This window comes from Podarcis liolepis (genome assembly GCF_965112155.1).
Source record: "Podarcis liolepis genome assembly, chromosome: 6".
NCBI classification, from domain to species: Eukaryota; Metazoa; Chordata; class Lepidosauria; order Squamata; family Lacertidae; genus Podarcis; species Podarcis liolepis.
The window spans coordinates 44,192,410-44,215,612 of NC_139559.1; the positions used below are offsets into that span (position 1 = coordinate 44,192,410).

General features: G+C 43.3%; 1 protein-coding gene across 11 annotated transcripts in view; it reads right to left on the reverse strand.

Moving 5' to 3' along the window:
- FOXP4 (forkhead box P4) overlaps positions 1-23,203 on the reverse strand; it is a 151,694-nt gene that overhangs the window by 23,723 nt on the left and 104,768 nt on the right. For all 11 annotated transcript variants that reach the window (XM_083509219.1, XM_083509213.1, XM_083509217.1 and 8 more), the window contains 7 exons: positions 21,907-22,111; positions 20,134-20,238; positions 17,061-17,148; positions 13,865-13,948; positions 11,214-11,415; positions 11,025-11,101; positions 7,032-7,133 (listed from right to left, as the gene is read on the reverse strand). In XM_083509219.1, coding sequence (XP_083365345.1) covers positions 7,032-7,133; positions 11,025-11,101; positions 11,214-11,415; positions 13,865-13,948; positions 17,061-17,148; positions 20,134-20,238; positions 21,907-22,111 — 863 coding nt within the window. The remainder of the gene's footprint in view (positions 1-7,031; positions 7,134-11,024; positions 11,102-11,213; positions 11,416-13,864; positions 13,949-17,060; positions 17,149-20,133; positions 20,239-21,906; positions 22,112-23,203) is intronic.

A 23,203-nucleotide genomic window follows, 5' to 3' on the forward strand; every position in this document is an offset into this window, starting at 1 on the left:
AGGTAGCAGAGAGGAGAAGGAGGAGAGTTCATCTGTTTGCTGAAGAGATAATTTATGATAAGTGACTTAAGAGACAAATGTGTCCACATGTAAGGATCTCTCTTTGAATATTCCATTTCTGAGCAATTTCATATTGTTTGCCTAACATAAGCCCCCTTCATACGTGATCAAGGGGCAGCAGTGCTGTCACAGAGATTTCTTGTCACAATCAAATGTTTGATGTGCATGTCTGCAAAAGGGAAATCTACTTATATAGACCTGTACACATGTAGGCTTCTTTGTATTCTGACATGGGTCAGGGTTCCACAGAATGCAGAGAGATCTACATATATGGCTTTCTGCACTGCAGACACCCATGCCTAATGCAATGTAGCCCCACTGCCTCTTGATCATGTGGAGTCTCCTCTCCATGGTGAACGCATGAAGGGGGCTATTCTCCCCCTAAGGCTTTTGGGGACATATTCAACAGTACTGATGATTTTGTGGGGTCCCTGCTCACTTTTGGTCTTCTGCCCCATGTCCACTCACCCTAGAAGACATTTTGAAGTTCACATAGTCCACGATTGTATTAAGGAAGACTTTACATATAATTATTTAAATGACAGCACACAACTATGAAACAGAAGACTTTATGTCCTCTGGACAGGAAAGTTCTAGAAGTACTCCATCTCTGGTGCAATCAACATCCCTTTTACAAGTGTCCCTGGGACTCCTGTGATGAAATGCAAGAGGCAGGTAGCATGATAACTGTGAAGAATGAGCTGATATTTCATTTTGTTACCAACACATTTTTATTTATCTTATGCTAAATATATTTACGTGTGTGTGTGTGTGTGTGTGTGTGTGTGTTTTAAAGCAGCCATAACTTACCCACTAGGGAAAGGGGCAGGACAGAAGTCCAAAAGAGGGATAGGTTTGGATATAGCAGTATACAAATATATCTGCCTACCGACCTTAGAGTACAGCTGCAAGCAAGCACTCTTGTATACCTGCACTCTAAAACTGTAAGAAAACATAAAAGCACAAGGCTGTGTGCTGTTGGCATAATAGTTAAAGACATCACATGCTGCTTGAAAATTTCACAGCGGTTGTATTCCCTCAAGCACTTTCCTATCTGGTGTTTTGAGAATGCGATTACAGCATAGCATAAGCTATTATAGCTGAAATTTGTTGTATTGTAAATAATTACATAGTAGGAAAAATTCGTCCTCTGGCAGGTGAATTGACTAGGTGTCAGCTAATAATTGTTTTCCAGACTCTAGTGACTAAGATTATATAATTCTTGAAGAAGCTGGAGTGAATATTCTTTCAAGTCTCTCATTTTGCACTTGAATAGGTTAACTATCTGTCTCCATCTACGGATGATGTGGCGAGCAAACCCCTAGAATCAGAGCTTACAGTGATTTGTTACATGAGCGCAGGCACAGCTTATGTTAACCAGAAATGAAGGGACCTTTTTCCTCAGCTGAGTGGCAACTAAATAAAGGAGGGAGAGAAGCTCCAGACATGAATGACAAACAAAATCCAGGGCTTTTATAGATAGTGAGCTAGGATATTCTATTCCTTCTGTTGCTAGATAGAGCTGCACAACCTAAGCAGGGCTGTCAGCCAACTGCAGCACCCACCCTGCCTGTTTTTGGCCCTCCAGCAGAGAAGTCCAGGAAGATACCTGCATTATATTCTACATAGCTTTTCATTTCCCTAGAATCAAACTCTACAGCCAAGTCAACCGCAAAGCTTTACCAGCCTGCTGCAACCAGATCACCATGTTCAATGGTTTCCTGCCTATAAGATCCCCTCAAGGCAGATTTACACATTGAAAAGCATACCTCTAAAAACGTAATGAGCAAATGAGCCAAATACCTGTTTGTAAATGCATGTATCATATCACTAAACACAGCAGAGAGCTAGGATTGGCTCCAACTCCCTATCACAAACACATAGTTGCTAACCCAGGTTTGCTGCCAAATAATATATGGAAAGGCACTTAATGTGTGAACCGCTGAGAAAATGAATGCCTTAGGTATTCTTGCTGAGTTTAGCAAGGCAGAAGAAGAGATAAGGGTGGGGGTAGAAAGAGAGCGTATAAAGGGACAGTCTGCAATCCTACACTCCTTTGCCTAGGAGTAAGCCCTATTGAACTCTGTGGGGTTTACTTCTGAGTAGACATCTATAGGATTGTGCTGGAAAGGGTGCAAAAAGAGAGTACTAGAGATAGTGGTGAAGTGAGACCAATAGCAGCGGAAACAGAGAAAGGGAAGTAACAGATCCGTGTGTGAGGAGACCTGTGGAAAGGAGAGAGAAACAAAAAGGGGCATAACCGTTGGAGGGAAAAGGGACACCTGCTGCTGTGCAGTGAGAAGGGAGAGTGAGCAAGCATATGCTGCGGGGTGTGGAGAGGAAAAATGGCTAACGAGATGGGGAACAGAGAAAACTCTGGGTTGAGTAAAAGAGAGGACAGTAATGACAGAAAGGGCTGCAGACCACCACAGAGAGGGGAACGGAAAACAGGCAGGGCTATCAATGACAACGATGCAGAGAGGTGAATGTGTGCACTATAGTCTATATAGAGAAAAAGTGGGTTAACAAAAGCAGGGCTCATATAACTCACCCTTCGCACATTCACAGGAAGCAGGATTGGGCTGGTGGCCCTGCTGCTGGCTCACACCACATGTTCTACCCATGCATATGCATGCATATGCATGCATCAGCCTGTGCACACAGAGCGCCTCCACTTAAGCTGAGATCCTGGGTCAATCAGGATCGCCCCGCATGCATGGAGATGCTTTATGTTTATAGGACCACTTTACATGATGGCCAAACATTTGGCTGCTGGTCACAGCCCAGCTCCCCCCATCAATGCATGAGGGAAGAATGTATGAATGTCTTAAAGAGAAGACAAATAGGTTAGGATTACAACAAAAAGGGTTTGCTACAGTGGATGTCCAATGCAACCCTCTTGCACTGCTAAAATGTAACAGTGGTTCTTAGTGTGCTTTGAGTTGTGCATCCATGAGAAAGCATCCACCCACAAAGACTACCTAACTAAGCAAGAAGAACTGGAATGGCAATAAATTGAGGAGAACTGGACCACCAAAGCTAATTCAATATTTCAGCACATAACCACAAAATGGAGGAAAATGGATGAGAACAAATAAAGGTACCAGGTTGTGTATAAGTTTAACATCTTTCCTCTGTGAGGATATGCCAACTTCCAGAGCAATTGCACAATTTCTCCAGGGTACCATAATGTGGGATATCAGCCATGGGCACTACAGCTGCTTTGTGGCTTTCAGGGATTAGATGCATTGAAAAGCACACCAAAGAAAAGCAAAAACCAACATCTACGTAAATGTGCCAAGCACTAAGTACCTATCATGTTTATCATGCTTAAGTAGGCACTCAGTCCTTAATAAGTAGTCTCTTCCTAGTAGTTTTGTCCTTAGATTCAAGCTCAGATCTTGGTATCATTTGTTTATATGCCTGTTGGTGTGTGTCACATTTGTTCATGTATGTTTGCATATGTAGGGAAAGGTAGCCAACAAGCTGCACAAAGGACCTTCCTTCTGTTTCTTCTTCCTTGTTCAGGCAGTACGAGAAAAGAAAAGGCAGGAACAAAAAAGAGTTTTGACTTCTTTCCCCTTTGCCCAAGGCTTTAAGATTTGTTTTCTGAAACCAGCCTGTTTGCCAGTTTTGCAGACATGCCAAGGCCTCACAAATTAAGCAGGTGAAGGATGACAGAAAAGCATTGCTTTCAAGTATTCAGGACAGGGTCTTTTCAGTAGCAGCACCCCAGTTATAGAACAGCCATCCTGGACAGGTGCACCTGATGCCATCTTTATGGGCTTTTCGGTGCCAGCTGAATATCTTTCCAGGTCTTTAAAACTTCATTGTTTTGGTCTCTCTGTTTTAAATTTGAGGTTTAAATTTGTTTTTAATAGTTTCAATTTTTGAAAATAATTTAATTTGTTTTATGTTGTACTTGAATATTGCATTTTCTTTTCTTTATGAGCCACCTAGAAAATGCCTGTTATGGGGTGGCTACATAAATATAGTAAGCAAGCAAGCAAGCAGGCAGGCAGGCAAGCAAGCAAGCAAATAAATAATTTTTCTCCGAGTTTGTTCCCCAGAAGCTAGGGTATAGGCTGCTATGTAGTCAGGAACAGTCACAGGCAACAATGGACAAAGCCATCATACTTTAGCCTGGCGTAGTCTCCCTTCGGAAGCAACACAACAGAAATGGAGGAAAAGGCATTTTCTTGCCCTGCTCCCTGGTAACTCTTCACTGAAGATTCCATGAACTTGGAACTTCTTCACTGAAAAGCACATGCACTACCACATACAGCTACCCTTCCCCAATGATGTTTATAGGTGACTTCGAATTTTCAGCACTTCTCTATGAATTGATCCAAATAAGTTCACTCACTTCCTACATGGTTGATGCCATAACCCCTTTTCACTCACAGAAAATAACTTGCTAGTCTCAGACTTGTGTTTGCTTAATGGGCAGCAAGCTCTGCTTGGTCGTTATCAAGAGTTTGACGGCTACACAATAACTCTGGCTTCCCGTCTGAGGGAGTGATTGTATCACGGCTTGCATGTGACACTGGCACAATTATGTCATGTCTGGAAGACAGAATCTTATCAGGCCTCCAGCTGAAAGGCAGAGATGCCCAGCTGCAGGAACACAACACCCCCCCCTCTACTCTGGAGATAGTCCTTCTATCCTCTCTCTCACCCTCCCTCACTTTTGTATCTCTTCTGGAATTACTTCTTCTGCTTTCCAGATGTCACTGAACACATGAGCAAGGAATGGATCAGTGTATTCAGAGAGAGTGGACACTAACAGGCCAAGCTTTGAATTAGGACAAACATCAGGACCATCTTCTCATGATGAAAGCACACACGGGCACAGACACATTTTAAGGATGTACACTTTTGCGAAAATTGAATTCTTCAGGAGAAAAATACAAGCAAAGGGAGCTGGACTTGATTCCAAGAGCAAGCATCGGCACCTGCATATCCAGAGCCTGTGCCTCCAATACACAGTAGGGGGGGTGTGCTCATTGTCTGGTTTAGAAATATTGAAAGAAGAAGCTCCTTTATACAAGTGAGGCTATTGGTCCACCTTGCTCAGTATGGACTTCACTAGCTGGCAGCGGTTTCTGAAAGGCTCTCTGAAAGGTTTCTGAAAGGCTCTCTCATCCCTACCTCAAAAGTACTGAATCTGAGACTTTCTCTATGCAAAGCATATGCTCTACTACTAAGCTATGACCCTTCCCCATTGTTTCCCACACAATGCCTTTACAGTGATGGACTGGCAACTGCCTAGAGAGTTATACATTACGGTGAAAAGGAGAGCGACAGAGACAGACAAATCAAGATTATGATTATAGCAGTAATCAAGACCTCAGCTAGGATCATGGGCCTACTGCAATATTACATATATGTTAATGCAAGAGAGGAAACCGGCCCCTTCTTGTTGTGCCATTTTACAGATGGGAAGACAGAAACACCAACTGACAGCTAACAGCCCATAGGGAATCTGAACCAGACAGGAGACTGGGTGGCACTTCTGTTAGCCCCTTTTCATGTGCAAGATTGTTTTCTGTTACAAAGATTAAGTTGCCTCCTCATGTTCTTCTTCCCCAAGGTTGAAAGTTGAGTATTAGCAGCTCACACACAATCTTCCCTATCAGGAGACCATCTGCATCCCAATGCTCTGAAAAGCCAGCCTGAATCGTTGCTAGCTTGGCTAAGGCATCATCTATTTGCCACATGCAGTGAGATACCAGCCCCCGGGTTATCATTAACCTTATTTTCTATTTCTAGAATCTCTAACTCCCCTTCTGCTTTTCCTGTAGACAAGCCACGTGCATGCCAGCACAGACCTATTTCTGCAGCCTTATAACGGAACAGATTGGTCACATGCTGTTGTCACCCACCCACACATCACTGCCTCCACCTCAGAGGGCTGAAACAGATTCTTCTAAGAGAAGGAATATAGTTCCCTGGCTTGTTTTACCACCCAGGCAGTTTGACACATTTTAAGCTTAAATTATCAATTTGTCAATTGTGCCGAATACCCACAGCTCTCTCACCAGAGCGAGCTACAACCACAGGGCCTAGTTAGAAAGCAATGGAGATGGAGGGACGTTAGATATTCCTTGCTACTAGTACTCCCTGCTTTCAGAAGGTTTGCATCCATTGGTCCCAGCTCCTTTCCCTGACAGTCTCACAGTCACATCACAATTACTGAAAGCAGCACAAAAAAAGGATGGGTGTGTGTGTGAAGGAGATAAGAATGACTCATTCAGCTACTTCCCCCTGCCCTTCAAGTCATATCCAAGGAAGGGAGCTGCCTACCTTGCCAGTGGCAAGTTCCCAAAGATATGGGGAACTTACACATCTCACTACAGGTATAGGAGAAATAAGTCAAAAGGAGGGAAAGTAGAACATGCAAGTCACTCACACTTTGTTTTAGCCACCTCTTTCATCTGAATCCATCCTTAGGTACATAGAGTGTATTACAAAAGGCAGTGCATATTTCTTTGTGGATGCTGCCTTTACCATAGTATCCAAGCACCATACGTTCTGTGTAATGCTAAATGGAGTGGGAAACTGAAACATGAATCTGCATCCTGGTGTCATAAACTAATGAACAATCCTTCCTCTCCAATTCTAAAAAGAAGTAAGAACACGCAGAATATCTATTCTGAAGTGGCCTTGTTGTACCACTCCAGAACAGAATCTTTAGCAGAATGTTGACAGAGTAAATGCCTTAATTCATTAACTTCTTCATGATTCCCAGTGTCATGTCCATAACCAGGATGCAGCCGAGATACAGATCAAACATGGACACATGTAGTTGCTTAATAAGAGCTCCCTGCTCCCACTTATTTAAGAACCTCTTCCACCAAAAACATTTGGGACATGAAATTATTTAGCAGGTCCTCCAAATTGAGACCCAGTTCCATATTAAGAAGTGTGTTGGCACTAAAGCTGCATTAAAATCCCAGACTAAGCTTTACCTTCCAGGTAGCTGTGTTTCTCCTGAAGTAGGCAAACATCCGTGTGAACCAATTGTAGATTTCATTCAATGTTAGCTGCCTGTCGGGTGTCTCAAGGATAGCCTGCATTGAAAGGTGAGAAAAAGTTACTCACAGACATCAGTCCCATAAGTTCTTACCACCAGTACTAGGCAAACCATTATGAGGACATATGAGAAGATGCTGCTCTGCTTTTCAACTACATATTTCAAAGATCTGAATTTAGGACATCCATGTTTCTCACTTGAGGAATACAACATCAGGTGGAGACCAACATGCATGAAACAGTCACCACAGATCCAACACTAAAAATAGCTGTACAAGGTTACTCCAAAACAATGCATTTTTAGTGAAGACAGTTCATGAATTGAGACTCAAGTAACTGAGTGATAAGGCTTTGAGAGTGATATGTATGAATGTGTGAATCAGCCCAAACATAGCCTTTATTAAAGATACAGGAGAAGCAAGATATGTTGCAAAACAATTACCTACCCAAGATTATAGACCCCCCCCAAAAAAAGCCAGGAATGAAATATATTATGGACTGAATAGCTAGTCCTCAAATATAAAAGGAGGTGCAGAAGCATTACTCTCATAATTTGAATGCTCTACCTCTTAGGTTAAATGCACTGAAGCAAGCTTAGCAGCAGAGGAACAGAGAACCTCAGGCCTGGGGTGTGCATGTAAATGGTGCCCTTGTGACTCTCCCAAGCCAGACCCCTCTGCAGGTGGATTGCTTCACATCCACCTTGAGTATTTTTGCCTGGTGGGAATGCATCTTTGAACTCCGATAATGACTTTTGCTTGTCTAGAAGACATCTGAAGGCAGTCCTGTATCAGGAGCTTTTTAATGCATGTTTTTATTAAGTTTTTAGATATGCTTTATTATTATTATTATTATTATTATTATTATTATTATTATTATTATTATTTGGCTGGAGATAGAGAAGTATAGAAACTAGCCTGTTGTTCAAAGGTAAAATTCACATTCACTGCTTTGCCCACTGTTGCCTCAGGCCCTTCCAACCACTGGCCATCACAGACCTTGAAAGTTGCCCAGAAGGAAATTCAGCTCTCAAGCTGAAAATGGTTCCCCACCCCTGCTGTGCATGCTCAAAGATCTACTTCAGTCAAGTCTACAGGTGCAGAGAAGCATAGTCATGGGTAATAACAGGCTCTAAGGCCTTAAAGAAACTTCTGAAACAGATTCTGGGACCTGATATGCAAGATTCTATGAAAATTGTTTCTTTTTCTACTTAGGTGAATGACCAGCTGCATAAAGCTTGGTCATTTTTAGATATGACATATCTTTGCAGATCAGTATTACTGCCTAAAGAATATGCTAAAATAGTCTTGAGATATTTTCATTTAGCAGGACATACCCTTATGCAAATGCAGTGACACCCTATTTCACATATAGTACACCTGACTGATTAGAAGCTCTAGTAAGTACTAGCCCAGACAAACCATTGATTTCGACTACTCTACCCATCTTACAGTTAATTGGAAAGAAGTGCTCCAGGTTACAATGGATGGAAAGTAAAATCAGTGCTAAAGTATCACTTTCAAAATGCATAAAAGTTGAATTAATTTAGTGAGTGAAGCACAGTAACCATTGCTGCAAACCAGGAATTGCACCAGATCAAATCGGGACAAATTAGCTAGAATGCACTCAAAACATTCCTTACTGAACTAGACTTGAACATTGGAATCCTGATCCCAGTTTTGTAGAGCAAGATCAACAATTTCTGCCTGAAACTGGTCCACTCCAGCCCCTCTTCATTCTTATCTGAACTGAAAGCAGATAACTGGTTGGGCCTGCTGTTTGCTAACTTCACTCAGAGAATAATTCAGGCACCATTTGCATCCACATGAGGGGAGGGTGTGCCATACCTGGTTACCATTAGTGAATAAAAAAGAGAGCATAATGGAGGTACATAGACTAGATCTTGGCATGATCCAATGAAGTTCATAAGTGGTAGATTACAAGGCAACACCTTAACCAGTTTAAGGGCTTAAAAAAACTCTTAAAATGAACTTTCCAAAGATCAGACAAATTCACGGGTGGGATGCCAATGGGTATTAGCCATGGTACAGCCAAAAACTTGGAAGTTAAGGAATAGGTATGTACAAAGTCTATAAAATTATTTATTACAAAAAGAATAATCACATATACACACCACTAATAAAACATGAGCATGCCAAATACTATGTGTGTTGAATATTAACCATGGTAGCTAAAAGCAAAACTCAAATGTAGAGGTAGTGAACTTCTGATTACTAGATGGTGAAAGCAAAAAACAGCAGATAATGCTCTATCATGTCCCATTTGGTGAGTATTCCAGGAGCACCTGTCTGATCCCAGCCATTTGGTCTGATCCAGCATTCTTAAACAAAACACTGCATGCAGAAGCGTGTGTGATGCTGTAGGAGGGAGGGAGGTGAGATAAGCATAAAGGCACTCATTCCCACACTTTGGCCTGGCTAATGGAGGTGACATTGTGTCTGAAAACACCAACTACTGCTTGCTCTTGGAAGAGTTTCCTAGATCTCAGCTACTCCAGGGAGGTTAACCTCAAAGAGCTGAATCAAAATGAATGAATTCCAGGAGCCAGGGCTTTAAAAGACCAGTGCCAGCAAGCAGATCTTAGCATCTCTTCTAAAGTATATTTTTACATGGACAATGAAGGCATATTTTTAGCCAAAGGAGAATAAGGGTGTAGGTGAGATCCACAGAACAATATCATAGCCTGCACGCTAACTTACAGAGCCTACTTCAATTAACTGGAAGGCGGGGAATGCCCACACAATACAGCACCACTAGGGAGCAATAGAAGCCATCCTCCCCAGGGAATTTATTCTTTGTCAAAGATATGCTGTTGGCAGCTCTGGAAACAGAAGGTTGCAGTTCATCCAAGAAACTGACACAGTAAAGTCCCACCTGCTGTGCCTGAAAGCTAAGGCTGAAAAGAGATTTCAGTTGTTATGGACCACTAAGGCTGATCCTGACAAACTCTACTGCTAATACTCTGACACAACAGGAAACATTAGTAGTTATGTTATACCCTGGAAGCCAGAAACACTGTAAAGCCCACCGTGAACATTGCTCCTACATGCATGAGGCAGGGTGCAAATAATTCAAATATCAAGTGTGGCAGCCAACAACCCATGAAATAGCACTGATACATGCAGATTCTATTTTTCTCCTCACAAAGGCTAATATTCAGGAAATGGTATTGGTCAAAAAAAACCCCCAACCATCTCATTTAAAATGGAGATTTGAGTTATTAACCACAAGGTGATTCTGTAGTAATGACTTCAAAAATACCTTGTTGGGCAAGTTTATAAAATCCCTGAAAACAGTGGGGTGGCAAAATCTTATTGTTTCAAGTTGAAGCCATCACTGCCATTTCTGTTGCTGAAAACTCCCCATTCTCACACTCCATTTGTAGCTAATGCATCTTTCACCCAGGGGACCAGAAAAGCACCAAGTCAGAGACACTGTAATAGAACTAAGCTGCTTTGAACTCTTGAGGAAATAATGATCATGTAAAGGACAAAGAGGCACTGAGGTCACAAGATACAGCAGTGATGGCTGTAGATATAGCCTAAAGTCTTAGTCTCTAGGCCTTTGACTTCTACACAAAACAAACTACAGAGAGAATTATGTGCCTATCCATTTACCTGCAGTGCTAGAATGTCTAGTGTTAACTGTGAAAGGCATGTTTGGGTGAAAAAAACACGATAGCTCAAGACCACAATGAATCCAGGTTTCTCAATTACCAGATTTACACCCCAGCCACTGACTCAAATTCCATTTCCAAAGGCAGCATAAGAAGGCGATGTCTAGAATGTACCATTAGCAACCTGAGCCACTTGTCACAAGCAACATTCAAGGTGAGTGTGAACAACTGCTGCCTGTTCCAGGTCTTTCTGGCACACTTGTACATTTCTCCAAAATAAGGAATTTCTCACCTGCCGGATAAGCGAGGCGTATGTGAAGGGGGGGCGGACATCTGCATTTTTGTAAAACTCATGATTCTGCGCAAGTTCTAGGGGGAAGAAAGAAAGTTATGAAGAAAAGTAGCACACAGTTCAGTCTAAGAAACACACAATTCAACCCAAACATAAAGTTGCAGCTGCAGTTTCCCCAGCTGCTCTCACCTGAGGAGATTGGCGTGCAGAACTTGTCTGAGTTCCTCCTGCGAATAGGCCCTACATTGTGTAAAGTGGATGAGCTGATGACAGAAGGGCCCTGCCGCAATGGAGTAATGGGTGCAGTAGCAGAGGTGGGGGGATGAGGTAATCCATCAGGGAAGGTATCAGAAGTGCTCTTGGAGAGGGTGGCGCTGGAAACCAGGTTCAGCTGCTCAAAGAGGACGACAAACTATTATTAGAATCAACCCAGGAGACAGAGAGGTGTCTGGGTAAGCAACAGTTTTCTATATGGACATAGCACATGGCTGTTCAACTTCTATCAATGAAAATATAGAGGTTGGGTGGAAGGCAGAGGCACACCACTGAGGGTCTACTAATCAATTCAGCAGCAAAGATTGAAACAGGCATCTCAGACAAGAACTTGAGACTCATCAACTACAATGGAAGGGCTAGATGTGGATGAGAAATCAGATCATACTCTACAAACGTGAATGAAACCTAAAACTCTTCTAGCTACATCAAAGCCAGTTGTTAGAAACGTGAAAGAACCAGATGACCATCTAGTACTATATAAAGTATTCCTTCCTTGCTCAGTGTTTTTTTTAAACTAATCCATAATTCTTGCCCGTAGCCATTTTTCCAAAGCAAATGGGAAGCCAAACTTTAGGAGGAACGGTTTTCAGTTACAGCTAGCACACTCTACCACCTGTATTGCAGACGGGGGCTGAAATTACAAGATAGTGGCTTGCATAAATCCAAACATGGTCCAAGTCTATGAATGTTTATTTAGAAGCAAGCAAGCATGCACAGGTGGGGACCATTAGTGAGCTCATGGCTTAGGCAAGATTTGAGCTAAGGGCTTCCTGGCTGAAAGTGTGCACTCTTAGCTACTATGCTACACCACTTCCAGTGAGATTGTCTAAACTGCAGCTTAACTTGGGGGGAAATTAATTATCTGCTCATTTCATGAAGGTGATCAGGTAGTTGTGGATTTCATTTTAAAAACATTGTGGCATTGCCACAAGTGTCTCATTAGCAAATTGGAGCAATGCTGTCCCAGGATAAAGCACAATTCCCAGTAGTTCATCAGTACCATTATCTATAGTACCATTATCTATAGTCATAACACTGACAGATAAGCATTATCTTTTGAAGATCAACAGCATCCATGCAAAATTTCATCCCTTGCCAAGAAAGAGGATTGCAATCATTTCATGAGTAAAAAAAAATCAGGTCATCTTATACAACCATATATTGAAGCACTGCAGATGTTAGTGAGCTCTTGGGGTTTGGAATGTAATTCAGTGATATGCATGTACTTTCTCTCTCTTCCTTCCTCAAAACTGTAACCATGGCCACCTCCCTTCTCATGAACAGGAGGGACTTTCAGAAACCACAGAGGGGAAACACATATTTTTGTCATTGATGTAAGTTCTTCCAAGAGGGTCTCACATGCACAGATGTGAACTAGAACCTCAAGAGAGCATAGATGTCACCAGCTGCTTTTCCTGAGATAGATGTGTCTCAAACACCTTAGAATGGCCAATAAGACAGCACAGGAGGCTACAGGTCAGGAATGAGCCAGTAACACACCCTGCAGGGTAGAGGACACTAGAGTATGTTTGTATCAGCTCTGATTTCAGAATTTGGTGTGTTGTTTCAGCACTTCCAAGCAGCACTTTTCAGCCTATGTCTACACAGTTTGCAGGACTGACACAAGTAGTGTGGTCTTTCTACACAGCTGGCTTTCTAAACTGTGCAATGTGAAAGCAAGGATGGCCTGGGCACAGCCTGTCTTATCCCAATCCCCTTGCTTCACTCCTTGCGTACAATAGCAGCTTGGGCTATCTGTGCATGCTCTGTGAGCTGTTGCCTCTGGGAGGTTGTCTCAGTCTGGCTTGATGTTGTGAGAACGAGTGATTCTACCTGCCTGCAGAAAGGACCAGCACAGGTACCTATGGTTGTTTGTATTTCTATAGCACCATCAGTATGCATGCATGTTGTGAACCGCGCTGAGATCTTCAGATGAAGGGTGGTATGTAAATGTAATAAATAATAAAATAATAACATGCATGACAATTCACAGATTCCAAGAGGACAGGTTCCTCTCTCAAGGAGATTACTCAGCCTATACAGTTTGAGTTATGCCTCTGTGAAATGCCATGGAGAAATGCAAGTGCAAAGTGTAAAAGAGGACTTGGAGAAACAGATAGAGGAAGGGTATTGTTATTATAAAGAAGGGATAGCTACCTGGTGGTTCATGGGCAGTATCTGGCAGGCATTATGATATTACATGACCCTCTATGGCTATGACTGTGGAAAGTGAAGCTCAAGTAAACAATGTTTGGGTTGTAGTAAAAGGGAGGATTCCGCAAGGGTGGAAAACTGGTAATCATCAGTTTAGGAGTTTCAATGGAGCGTAGGTGTACCTTGGCTTCCTCACACCATCATGCCATCTACTAGGAGCCTAGTGGCTCAAAGGAACTCGTAGGAAATAGTTCCTGTTACTGTGAGCCTAGAAATGTTGTCACAGCCAGGGTTGCTTCAGCCCTGAGTGACTCTGGCAGGACAATATGGGCCTGAGGCTTGAGGTGGCAATCCCTATTAGAAAAGAAAGTTAGAGCGTAAAGGTGAGGAACAAGCTGAGCATTGCTTACAGGCTGACTGAACGGCTTTGGCTCTGAAGGTCTCATATGGAGGTGGGCCATCATCGCCTGGAGACGCTCACTCTCCTTAGCTAGCTGCAAAGAAAACCAAACAAGAAGTCATTTGTTTTGAGGAAGCTTTTTCCCATTACTGGTCAATTCACTTGGCCAACATATTTAGAAAGGTGGTCCAGTTAAGTGTTCCATCAATAATCATGTCCTTGAATGGTTCCCTCTACATCAGCAGGGATCACAGACACCTCGTTTTGCTTGCTCCATTCAACATCGGTGTGAACATGCCATTCTCTTCTTTTGACTAATACTTCCTACATGCAGTAATGTGACAGCACTGGGCTGTTCCCTTTAGCTCTTGCTGTGCTGTGCCGCCTTCATAGAGCACTCCTGGAAGAGAAAAGCTGCCAGTTTCCCTAATTCCCTAGTAACACTGAATACTCCTGAGAGCCATGAATCTGGTTGGAGTATCACATTTCCAAGCTTCTAAAGAGCTGCCTTTTCCTATTGGATATCAAGATCAGGATGTGTGGTGGTTTTTTGATACTCTGGTACATCCACTGTGCAGTAACATAGGAGTGCCAGTGACCTTGATGTAAAGGAATCAGATGTGGGTGAGCAGAGGCAGAAAAAGCTGCTGAAAAATGGAACCTCACATTATGAAACCCCCCTCCATTTCATTCACTGCATTTTCACTCAGTTCTCATCCTTTTCATCCACCATGGTATTAAATGGACTGGCCTCTCTCCCTATCCCAGGCATCAGGATCCTCCTGCCCCATGTGAAGCTGCTAGATCACTTCTACCATCTTTCCTTTTGGCACTCTATCATATTAGTCACCTCCTCTCAACATCCTTTGCTTCTACGGTTTTCCCTCACCTCATCACTTGCTCATGTTTCTAATCTCTTCCCTCTCTACACTACTTCCTCTCATCCATACATCACTCCCACCATGCCTTTTTCAACCCACCCACTCACCTGCCCATCCATCTCTCCAGATGTGCAACATTGCTTTAATTGCATGCTCCTGGGGTGTGTGTTTATTTCTCAGTGTGCGGAGAAGGGTGAAATATTCGCTGTGGCACAGGGAGAGAGTTTGAGTGCTGCAGAAGCAATGGGATCTGACACCATCTCCCTTTGTGTCACCTTCCCTTTCTGAGTGCTCCCCTCAAACTTTGCCTCAGTTCCTCCTGACCTGATGGGCCCCTATGCAGAATCTAGGACACACCCAGAGAGGGCATTTCTCTCCTCTCCCACCAGGTCTTGAAACCATCCCCAAAACTAGAAAAAGAGAGAGGGGGCCAGTGAGGCAGGAGTTAAAGGAAGCAGCCAGAGTGGAGTTTGCTGGAAGTTTGAGAGACCCTGACGCAAGGACGCTCTGGCACTGTCGTGGCTCTCATTAGAGCTGACAGATCCACTCTCGTGATGTAGACACTCTTGCTGCCGACACAGCAGGAGCTCTGTAGTGAAAACTTTATAATTGGGAACTCTGGTGGCAGCTTCTTCTTTTCACGCATGGAGCTTTCTGCTCTCTTCAAGGATTCTCTCCCCCACATTCCCTTCTTTAAGCACTAGTAATTGCTTTCAACCTTTTGCTTTAGAGAGAGCTTGGGAACAGGGTAGAATCACACGGTTTGACTCAGGCTGTGTAACAATCTTAACTCTGCTCTTTGAGTGTTGCACTCCTTCCTTTTCTCTCCTCTTTTTGCATGTCTGCCGCATTCTCTTCGAGGCACCCCATCTGCAACTACTGACTTAGTTTAGCTTCCAACAGAGACTACTTGCGCTTTGTGTTCTAGCTGCCTCGCTCCCTGGCACTCTTTCCTCTGCCACTAATCCTGCTGCTGTGGAGATTCATGTTCCAGAGAATGCTGCTCCTTTCATCCCTGCACTGCTTCGCATATATACAATCTAGCAACATGGATAAAAAGAACCCCCTGCCCATTCCCTTCAGAGTCCATCAAGCAAGCATCAGTGCTGGCTGTTTCCGAAAACGAGCTGGAAGTAAGGAATGGGAAACCAAATGCCATTCCCAATTTATATTCCATCCTATGCAATAATCATTTATCACAGATTACATGCTGCTTTACCTGTTCCTGCACCCTATGCAGACATTTATAGGTATCGCCTATATGCAAAATCCATACTCTTCTAATTTAACAATGTTGCCTCCTCCTCGTGTTTACAATTTCTCTCAGCTCCAAACTAAATGTTACAGCAGGAATTTGGCTTCCACTCGGATCAGCAGCAGTGCATCACTTCCTCTCACCCCTGGTAGCATCCATTAATATAAAGCACGTGGTGTGATGCCACCATGCCTCACGTTTCCCAGCTCCTCCTCTTCATTAGTTGTAATGGGGGGGGGGGTTTGAGGAAACTCAAAGCACAGTGACATCACATCAGATTTTGTATTACTGGATGTTCCCCAGCAGCAGCAGGTGATGCACGGCTTCTGCTTTTAGAAGCAGCCACATAGCTCCTCTAAGTCCAGTCCTGGTCTCATAAAGTCAAGAACTCCTTTGGTGACATTCCTGCAAGTTGTTCAGCTCTGTAATCACAGAATAAAGTCCTAGGTTATGGAAGAAAGGCTGTTTACACCCTTGTGCATCCAATTTTTACAATTCTTGCAAATTTCAGTAGGAACTGCTGGAGCCGTTTATGATTGACTCATATGTCTGAGGCCCTCTCCACCACTGGGTTGAAATAGATGCCTATCAGCATAACAGAAGACAGGAGTAATTAATACTATGGTATTTCATGACCTGCCTCTGATCCTAAGGTTGCAATGTCTAAGGCAACTTGAAGCTTGGGAGTGGAGCAGAGCCTGCATTCTTTCCTGGGCTTTTCATAGCAGCAGGGGACACTTGGGAGCCCCACAAGGGATTTTGCCAGGTAGATCTGACAGCCTATATGTCAATCATGCAATGGTCATAATGACATCATGTGCTTAACAGATGGGCAACCCTGCTTACCTGTCAAGTTTGGCCCATGAGGCCGATCCTGATAAAGGACCTGGATCCTTAGAGCCAAAAAGATGAAGGAAGCCTTAAACCAATGTAAAAAAGAAACTCCAAAATCCATCCCTTAGGCACACAAGATCCCAAATTAAACAGCTTACTGACTTTGCTGTGTTCAAGGATTTTGGCTTGAATACAGATGGGACTGAATAAGGTTCACTGCATACATTTACACTCACCTGTATTTCCAGCTGCTGTACCACTTGCATTTGAACTCGACACTGAGCTGTGCTCCGGTCATCAAGTGCATGTTCTGTATTGAGGTGTCTAAAAACAGAAAACATATTTTTAAGAGGAGGAGGAGGAGGAGGAGGAGGAGGAGGAGGAGGAGGAGGAGGAGGGGGAGGAGGAGGAGGAGGAGGAGGAGGAGGAGGAGAAGAAGAAGAAGAAGAAGAAGAAGAAGAAGAAGAAGAAGAAGAAGAAGAAGAAGAAGAAGAAGAAGAAGAAGAAATTAACATAGCTCTGGACAACCAGAACTCCCTTGACAATGTTTACCCCTTTATTAAGATTCTTTAATACACTGGCTGTGCTATGCAACATGTCTACTATCTTATCTATCTCATTTTTATCCTGTTCATCAACAGGTTATTCAATTTTATCATCACAATAATGCTGTGAGGGAGGCTAGCCTGAGAAAGTGACTTGCCCATAGACCATGACCTAGGGTGAAATGTACCTAACCAGGCCCATCAGTTCAAGGACTTCCTCCTCTCCCCCCTGAAAATGGCTCAGGGCAGAAGGAGATCCCCCAGAACAGCACATGGGGGGAGGAGATGGGGAATCGTTCCAACTGGCAAGCTGAAATGTTTTCAAAGACGGAACAACTGGAAGAGTGCAAGGCTGTATTCCCCCCTAGTCAGCATCACTGCTGAGTGGGGATTTGAGCCAAAGGTTTTCTGATTTAAGTCTACCACCTTGTCTGCTGTACCACACTGGTGCTACATATACAGGGTGAGTCCTTTAAATGAGGCCCCGTGGATACAGAGTACACATGTTCCACGGGGCCTCTTTTAAAAGACTCACCCTGTATATAGATACACAGCAAGTTACACAACCTACAGCAGTCATCTCCAACTTGATTCCCTACAGATGTTTTGGACTACTAGTCCCATCCGCCCCAACCAGCATGGATAATGGTCAGAGATAAGTCACGGTCCAAAAGATCTACAAGATATAGATGACATCTAGTTAGGGAAGGCTGCCCTAGAGTCTGAAGAGACAAGTAAACCAAAGAGTCAGGTGGAGATCCTGAACCACAGAAAGGCAAAGTGACACGCTTACAAATCAGTTGGAAAAAGAGCTCAATACTCGTAAGTCTACCAATTTTCCAGAGATTTTTCTTCATTCAGGAGAGATGGATTATAAGGACAGAAAATGCATTTTCCTTTATGAATTCCAAGAGCCTCTTCACTGTAGGTTCACAACTTTGCCTCAACAAGCCACCCTCCATCTGCTGCCAAGTTCCGGTCCCTAACTGAAGCAGCATAGCCTTTTGCCATACAAAATTTAACAAAACTGAAACAGGCCTGGACTTTATATTCCATTTCAAAGCTTGTACCGTTAACAGGCGAATGAATGTAAGCTTTCTTAATGTCAGCCAACGAACTAAAGGTAGTGCAGGGAATTAAATTCATTTTACTCTTAGAGCCTTAGTTTCGCTATTGAACAACATTCCATGCAATGTTTCCTTACTATTTTAAGCTGTGTCAAGACTTCCCAGTTAGGGGAAGCAGGATATGGCTGTCTAATGTTAGGAGGCTCCTTTCGGACCAGTCAGTTACATATGGTAGCACAGGTGGAATCAATTCTCCCTTTTGGCCTCCTCCTGGCCACATGAAAAAGGCTAAGTTAGGCTTTGAAGGAGTATGCGCGTTCCCTGCCCATCTGCCTTAAGTCTGTTGCAGTTGGCACCTGTTGGCTCGTTAACAGTGATCCTTCGGTAGCTGAAGGCCAGGGTGGGGGTGGGGTGGCAAGTTTTTCTAAAATGTTCATTTCACAGAACACATACACACACAGATCAGGCATACAGGCTGTGCTTCTGACCGTCTCCAGTCCTCCCAAACGTCATTTTCAACCTTCACAACATTCTGTTCGGAGGCAGTGGGGTGGGAGGTGGAGGGGGGCCGAGAATGAGGAGCGGCATGTGCGTATGTGGACGGGGTGGGAAGCATGTGTAGCAAGAAAGGCATTGGGGGGAGGGGGGAACCCGAACAAGCAAGAAAAGAAAACCCGTCAGTTTCATCTGATGTCTTTGCTAAAAATCTTGGCTACAAAGAGATCTAATTGCAAATGAACTAATTAAGTAAACCTCTGACGAAGCGTGAAAACAATTTGTTTGACCCTGACGCTAGCAGAGGGCTCTTAGACAGCGGAGTTAATCAGTCAGTGACAGAGCCCACAAGCGGTGTCAGCAGGCTGCCGCGCTGCCATCTGTTTCTCTCTAGTTCTCCCCACCCGCCCCCCTTTTCTTCTTCCTAACATGGGCGAGCTATAAACTTTAGTGGTCTGTCTCCTCTCTCCTCCAAAAGCCTTGTCATTATGGTAGGTCCCAGTCAGCCTCTTTCTCTCTAGCAGAGTCTCTCCCACTCTTTCTATATACCCCACAGTGCCTGGCAGCCTTTAAAAACTTCCCGGTTCTTACCGAAGGTCTATGACAGTGATATAGCTCTGTTTCGGAGAAGAAGCCTAGAGGGGTCTAGCTCCATTTCACAGAAGGAAAAACTGGTGCAGCAGTACTGTACTCAATTTTTCTAAAAGTAGTGATGCTAGAATGGCTCTAGGGGGCTGGCATGGTGGTGCTTCTAGACTATCAAAAGCTACCAGGTACCTGTTCTACAGACATAAATTATATTTTCTGAAGTATCAAAGCTCACTAATAACTGATTTGGAGGGAAAATATCTCTAGAATCTGAGGAAACCATCCCCAGGGCCAAAAAGCAACAGACTGATCTTTGGGCTTCACTGCACATCATAAACAGTTAAAGTACTTGCAGCAGGACTTTTCCTTTTTGAGGTCTATGGCAGGCTTCCTCAACCTCGGCCCTCCAGATGTTTTTGGCCTACAACTCCTATGACCCCTAGCTAGCAGGACCAGTGGTCAGGGATGATGGCAATTGTTGTCTCAAAACATCTGTAGGGCCAAGGTTGAGGAAGCCTGGTCTATGGTGTGAGAAAACACAGGAAGAATTATTAAGTACAGGTTGGGACAAAGAACACAGCAGCATGAATATACCTTGCACATAAGTCACCTACTTGACAAACTGTCCCAAGTCCTCACAGAGGGTTTCACAACCAGGCCACTTGCACTCTCCATGTCCATACAGAGGGTGAGAGCCAGGAGTCTCCTCATGAGAAGAGCTGCAAAGGAGGGGGTAAAGGAAAACAAAAAAGCATTACTATGGAATAGCAGCTCTAGCTCTGTATAGTTCATTTGCTTTGTTGGCTGAAGGAACAACCACATAGGGCATTTTAAAGGGATGGGACATGCTCATTCAGCCCATCTAGTCTTTACAGAATGTATACTCCCTTCATTGAGCAGATGTTGTCTCCACCCAGTCAACTACGAATCTAGCCTGGGCTGCCAGAACCATAGTTGCAGATGCAGACCAGCAGAATTCATCCTCAGTTCATATTTTAGATTGTCAGGTGTGGCACAAAATACTTTTAAACTATCTTCTTGGTATGCTAGATGCAACTCTTCTTGAAAAAAATGTGCACTGGCTACAGTTATCCATACCCTGGTTTCATCAAGGTTAGATTACTATAAAGTGCTATGTGTGGGACTACCTAGGAAGAATGCACAGAAACTGCAGTTGGTTTCAAACACAGATGCAGAGGAACATGTATCACCAGTACCAAAAGAGCTTCATGGTCTCCAAATTTATTTCCAAACATAATTCAAGTGCTGGTTCTGAGCTATAAGGCTTTAAAAGGTCTGGAACCACAATATATGAAAGGGCTGCCTGCTCCCCTGTGAACCTGCCAAATTAGTAAAAGCTTCATAGGATGTCAGGTTATAGGTTCCTTCATCTTCCAAGTCAACTTGGGTAGTTACCAGAGCTGTCTTGGTGTTGGCGCCTCATTTGTGGAACTCTCTCCCTGTAACCTTTCTTCTGATACCTACTCTGCTAGTAAATAATCCTGTTTCCTCTGACTTTTAGTGGAGTTTAATGAGATTGTTTGTTTGATGGGTTTGCTTTATTAGATTTTAATATAGATTGCTTGTCTGCTTCTGCTAAATGCAGAGCTTCCTTATCTCTGCAGTGCATCCATGCTATGTTTCTTGCTTATTCTTGATAGCCCACAAGGCTGGCAGACCTATGGACGGTGTACTTAGCACAGCTGCCTTCATCTGATTAGCATGGGACTGTCCCAAGGGTAAGAGTCTCCGCCTATATGCAGGATCTTGTTAGATCCTTAGCTGTCTGCTAGGGTGTCAAAGCATCAGAGTGGAAAGCTCTTTACTGGATACTCCCAAACAGTACAGCATCTAAGCCATTTCCCTGACATGAATGGCTATTATGAACTCTTATTTGGCCCTTGGGGTAAACTGAAAAACTAAAGGCTGTGACTGCACCAGTGCCATTAAAAAAACAACAACTGAGTCAGCATAGTCTCCACAACAGCAATGGGGCCATTATACACAAATGTTTGGGAAGATAGTCATGTAGCCATTCTCCAATGGCTAGCAAGACTCACATATAATTCGTTCATTGAGCCTAAATTGTAATTCATTGGGTCTGAATTGAAGTGGCCAATTTCCACATGGCCAATCTCTCCTATTGTGACTTAATAAGTTCCATTTGTCACTGAAGGCAGGTACAATCACAAATTTGACTCCATATCTGGTAAGCCAACACTGTGCCAAATAGTAGTGCAAAAAGTAGAAGTTCAAGGTCTGAATGCGATAGAAAATACTAGTCTCTCCCAATCATGTGTAGAATTTTACCCCGTCCTTTGAGATAAATTCTATATCCTTTACAAATTATCCATTCCATATTTTAAAGGACCACATAGAGTTTCTACCTGTCCCTCCTTTGTGTGAGCATGGCGTTCTGTCCATTGGGAAGAGGGTGGTGGGAAATTGGAGGAGAGACCTTGGCGGCCGAAAACGAGGTAGAATTGGAGGTGTTGGTGCTGAGGTCAAGTCCCTCTTGCTTGATACTGTCTTCTACAGGCTGTGTAGCAGTAACCTCTTTCCATAGCTGCTGAAGGTCTGAGGGACACACAGCTTCACACATGTTGGAGAGAGCAGGAAGGAGCAGCAGAAAGAGGAAAAGATTTTTTAAAGAAAGATTTAAGAATCACAAATCTGCAGAACCCATGCTAAGATGAGCCAAAAAAAAAAAATCCATGAAAGGTGTGGCTTCTGTGTTTAGTTTGTTGACAAAAGAGCTAATTGAGTCTCCCGGCTACTGAGAGCTCTCCTCAATGACTATTTATGTAACACTATTAATTGTGGCATCTGGAAATCAAACAGAACTTAGTGACTTTTAGAGCAGGCATGGAATTACTTCAGTCTTACATGGTCTAGAATCTCCACGGCCATTACAAGTTTTAAATTGATTATTTAAAATTACAATTTTATTGAAGAGTTTCTTAACAATTAAAGACATAACTAATCTGTATTAGAGATCCCAAGAACAAACCCTTGCTTAATAATATAAAAATTACTTTTGCTCAAGACAGTCAGGCACACTAGTCCACCATCTCAGCAGTATGTGGCCCACTAGAAATTGGATAGCAGTCCTCCAACGCACTGCCAACAACTGACTGCTTTTACCCATCCCTGATGCAGAGGCTGGATATTTATACCACTTATACGGAGAAGAAAAACTAAGCCAGAGGGTGGTTTTGTTTTGGCATGTCTGGTATATACCACAAGTGGTTCTGGCAATATATGGATTTCATGCCATGGAATGCATTCATTCTTATCTTGATTTGGCTAGCTAGATGATCACACTGTCTTTTAGATAGGTAAAAATACTGACGTTTAATGCTTTTCGGGATGTAACTCTTAAAAAGTAGCTGCCCGATTACATATTTGCATTCAGTTACTCACAGGAACATAGAAAATTGCCTTTTATCAGCCTGGTTCACACAACACCAAATCAAGGCTAAGTGTGAACAAGCAAGTGTATTGGTAGAGAGAGCAAAAATCACAGCCATTTTCCTCCTCTCCCAGTCCTGCTATTGCACCACTACCCAGAGCTATGCCATAGTTTGGCTAAGTGTTAAGTGTGAACCCAGGCCCACAATTTGTCTCATTCCAAACAAGCTGTATCAAGGGCTTGTTCTTAGCTTAATGTTCGTAGTTTGTTTG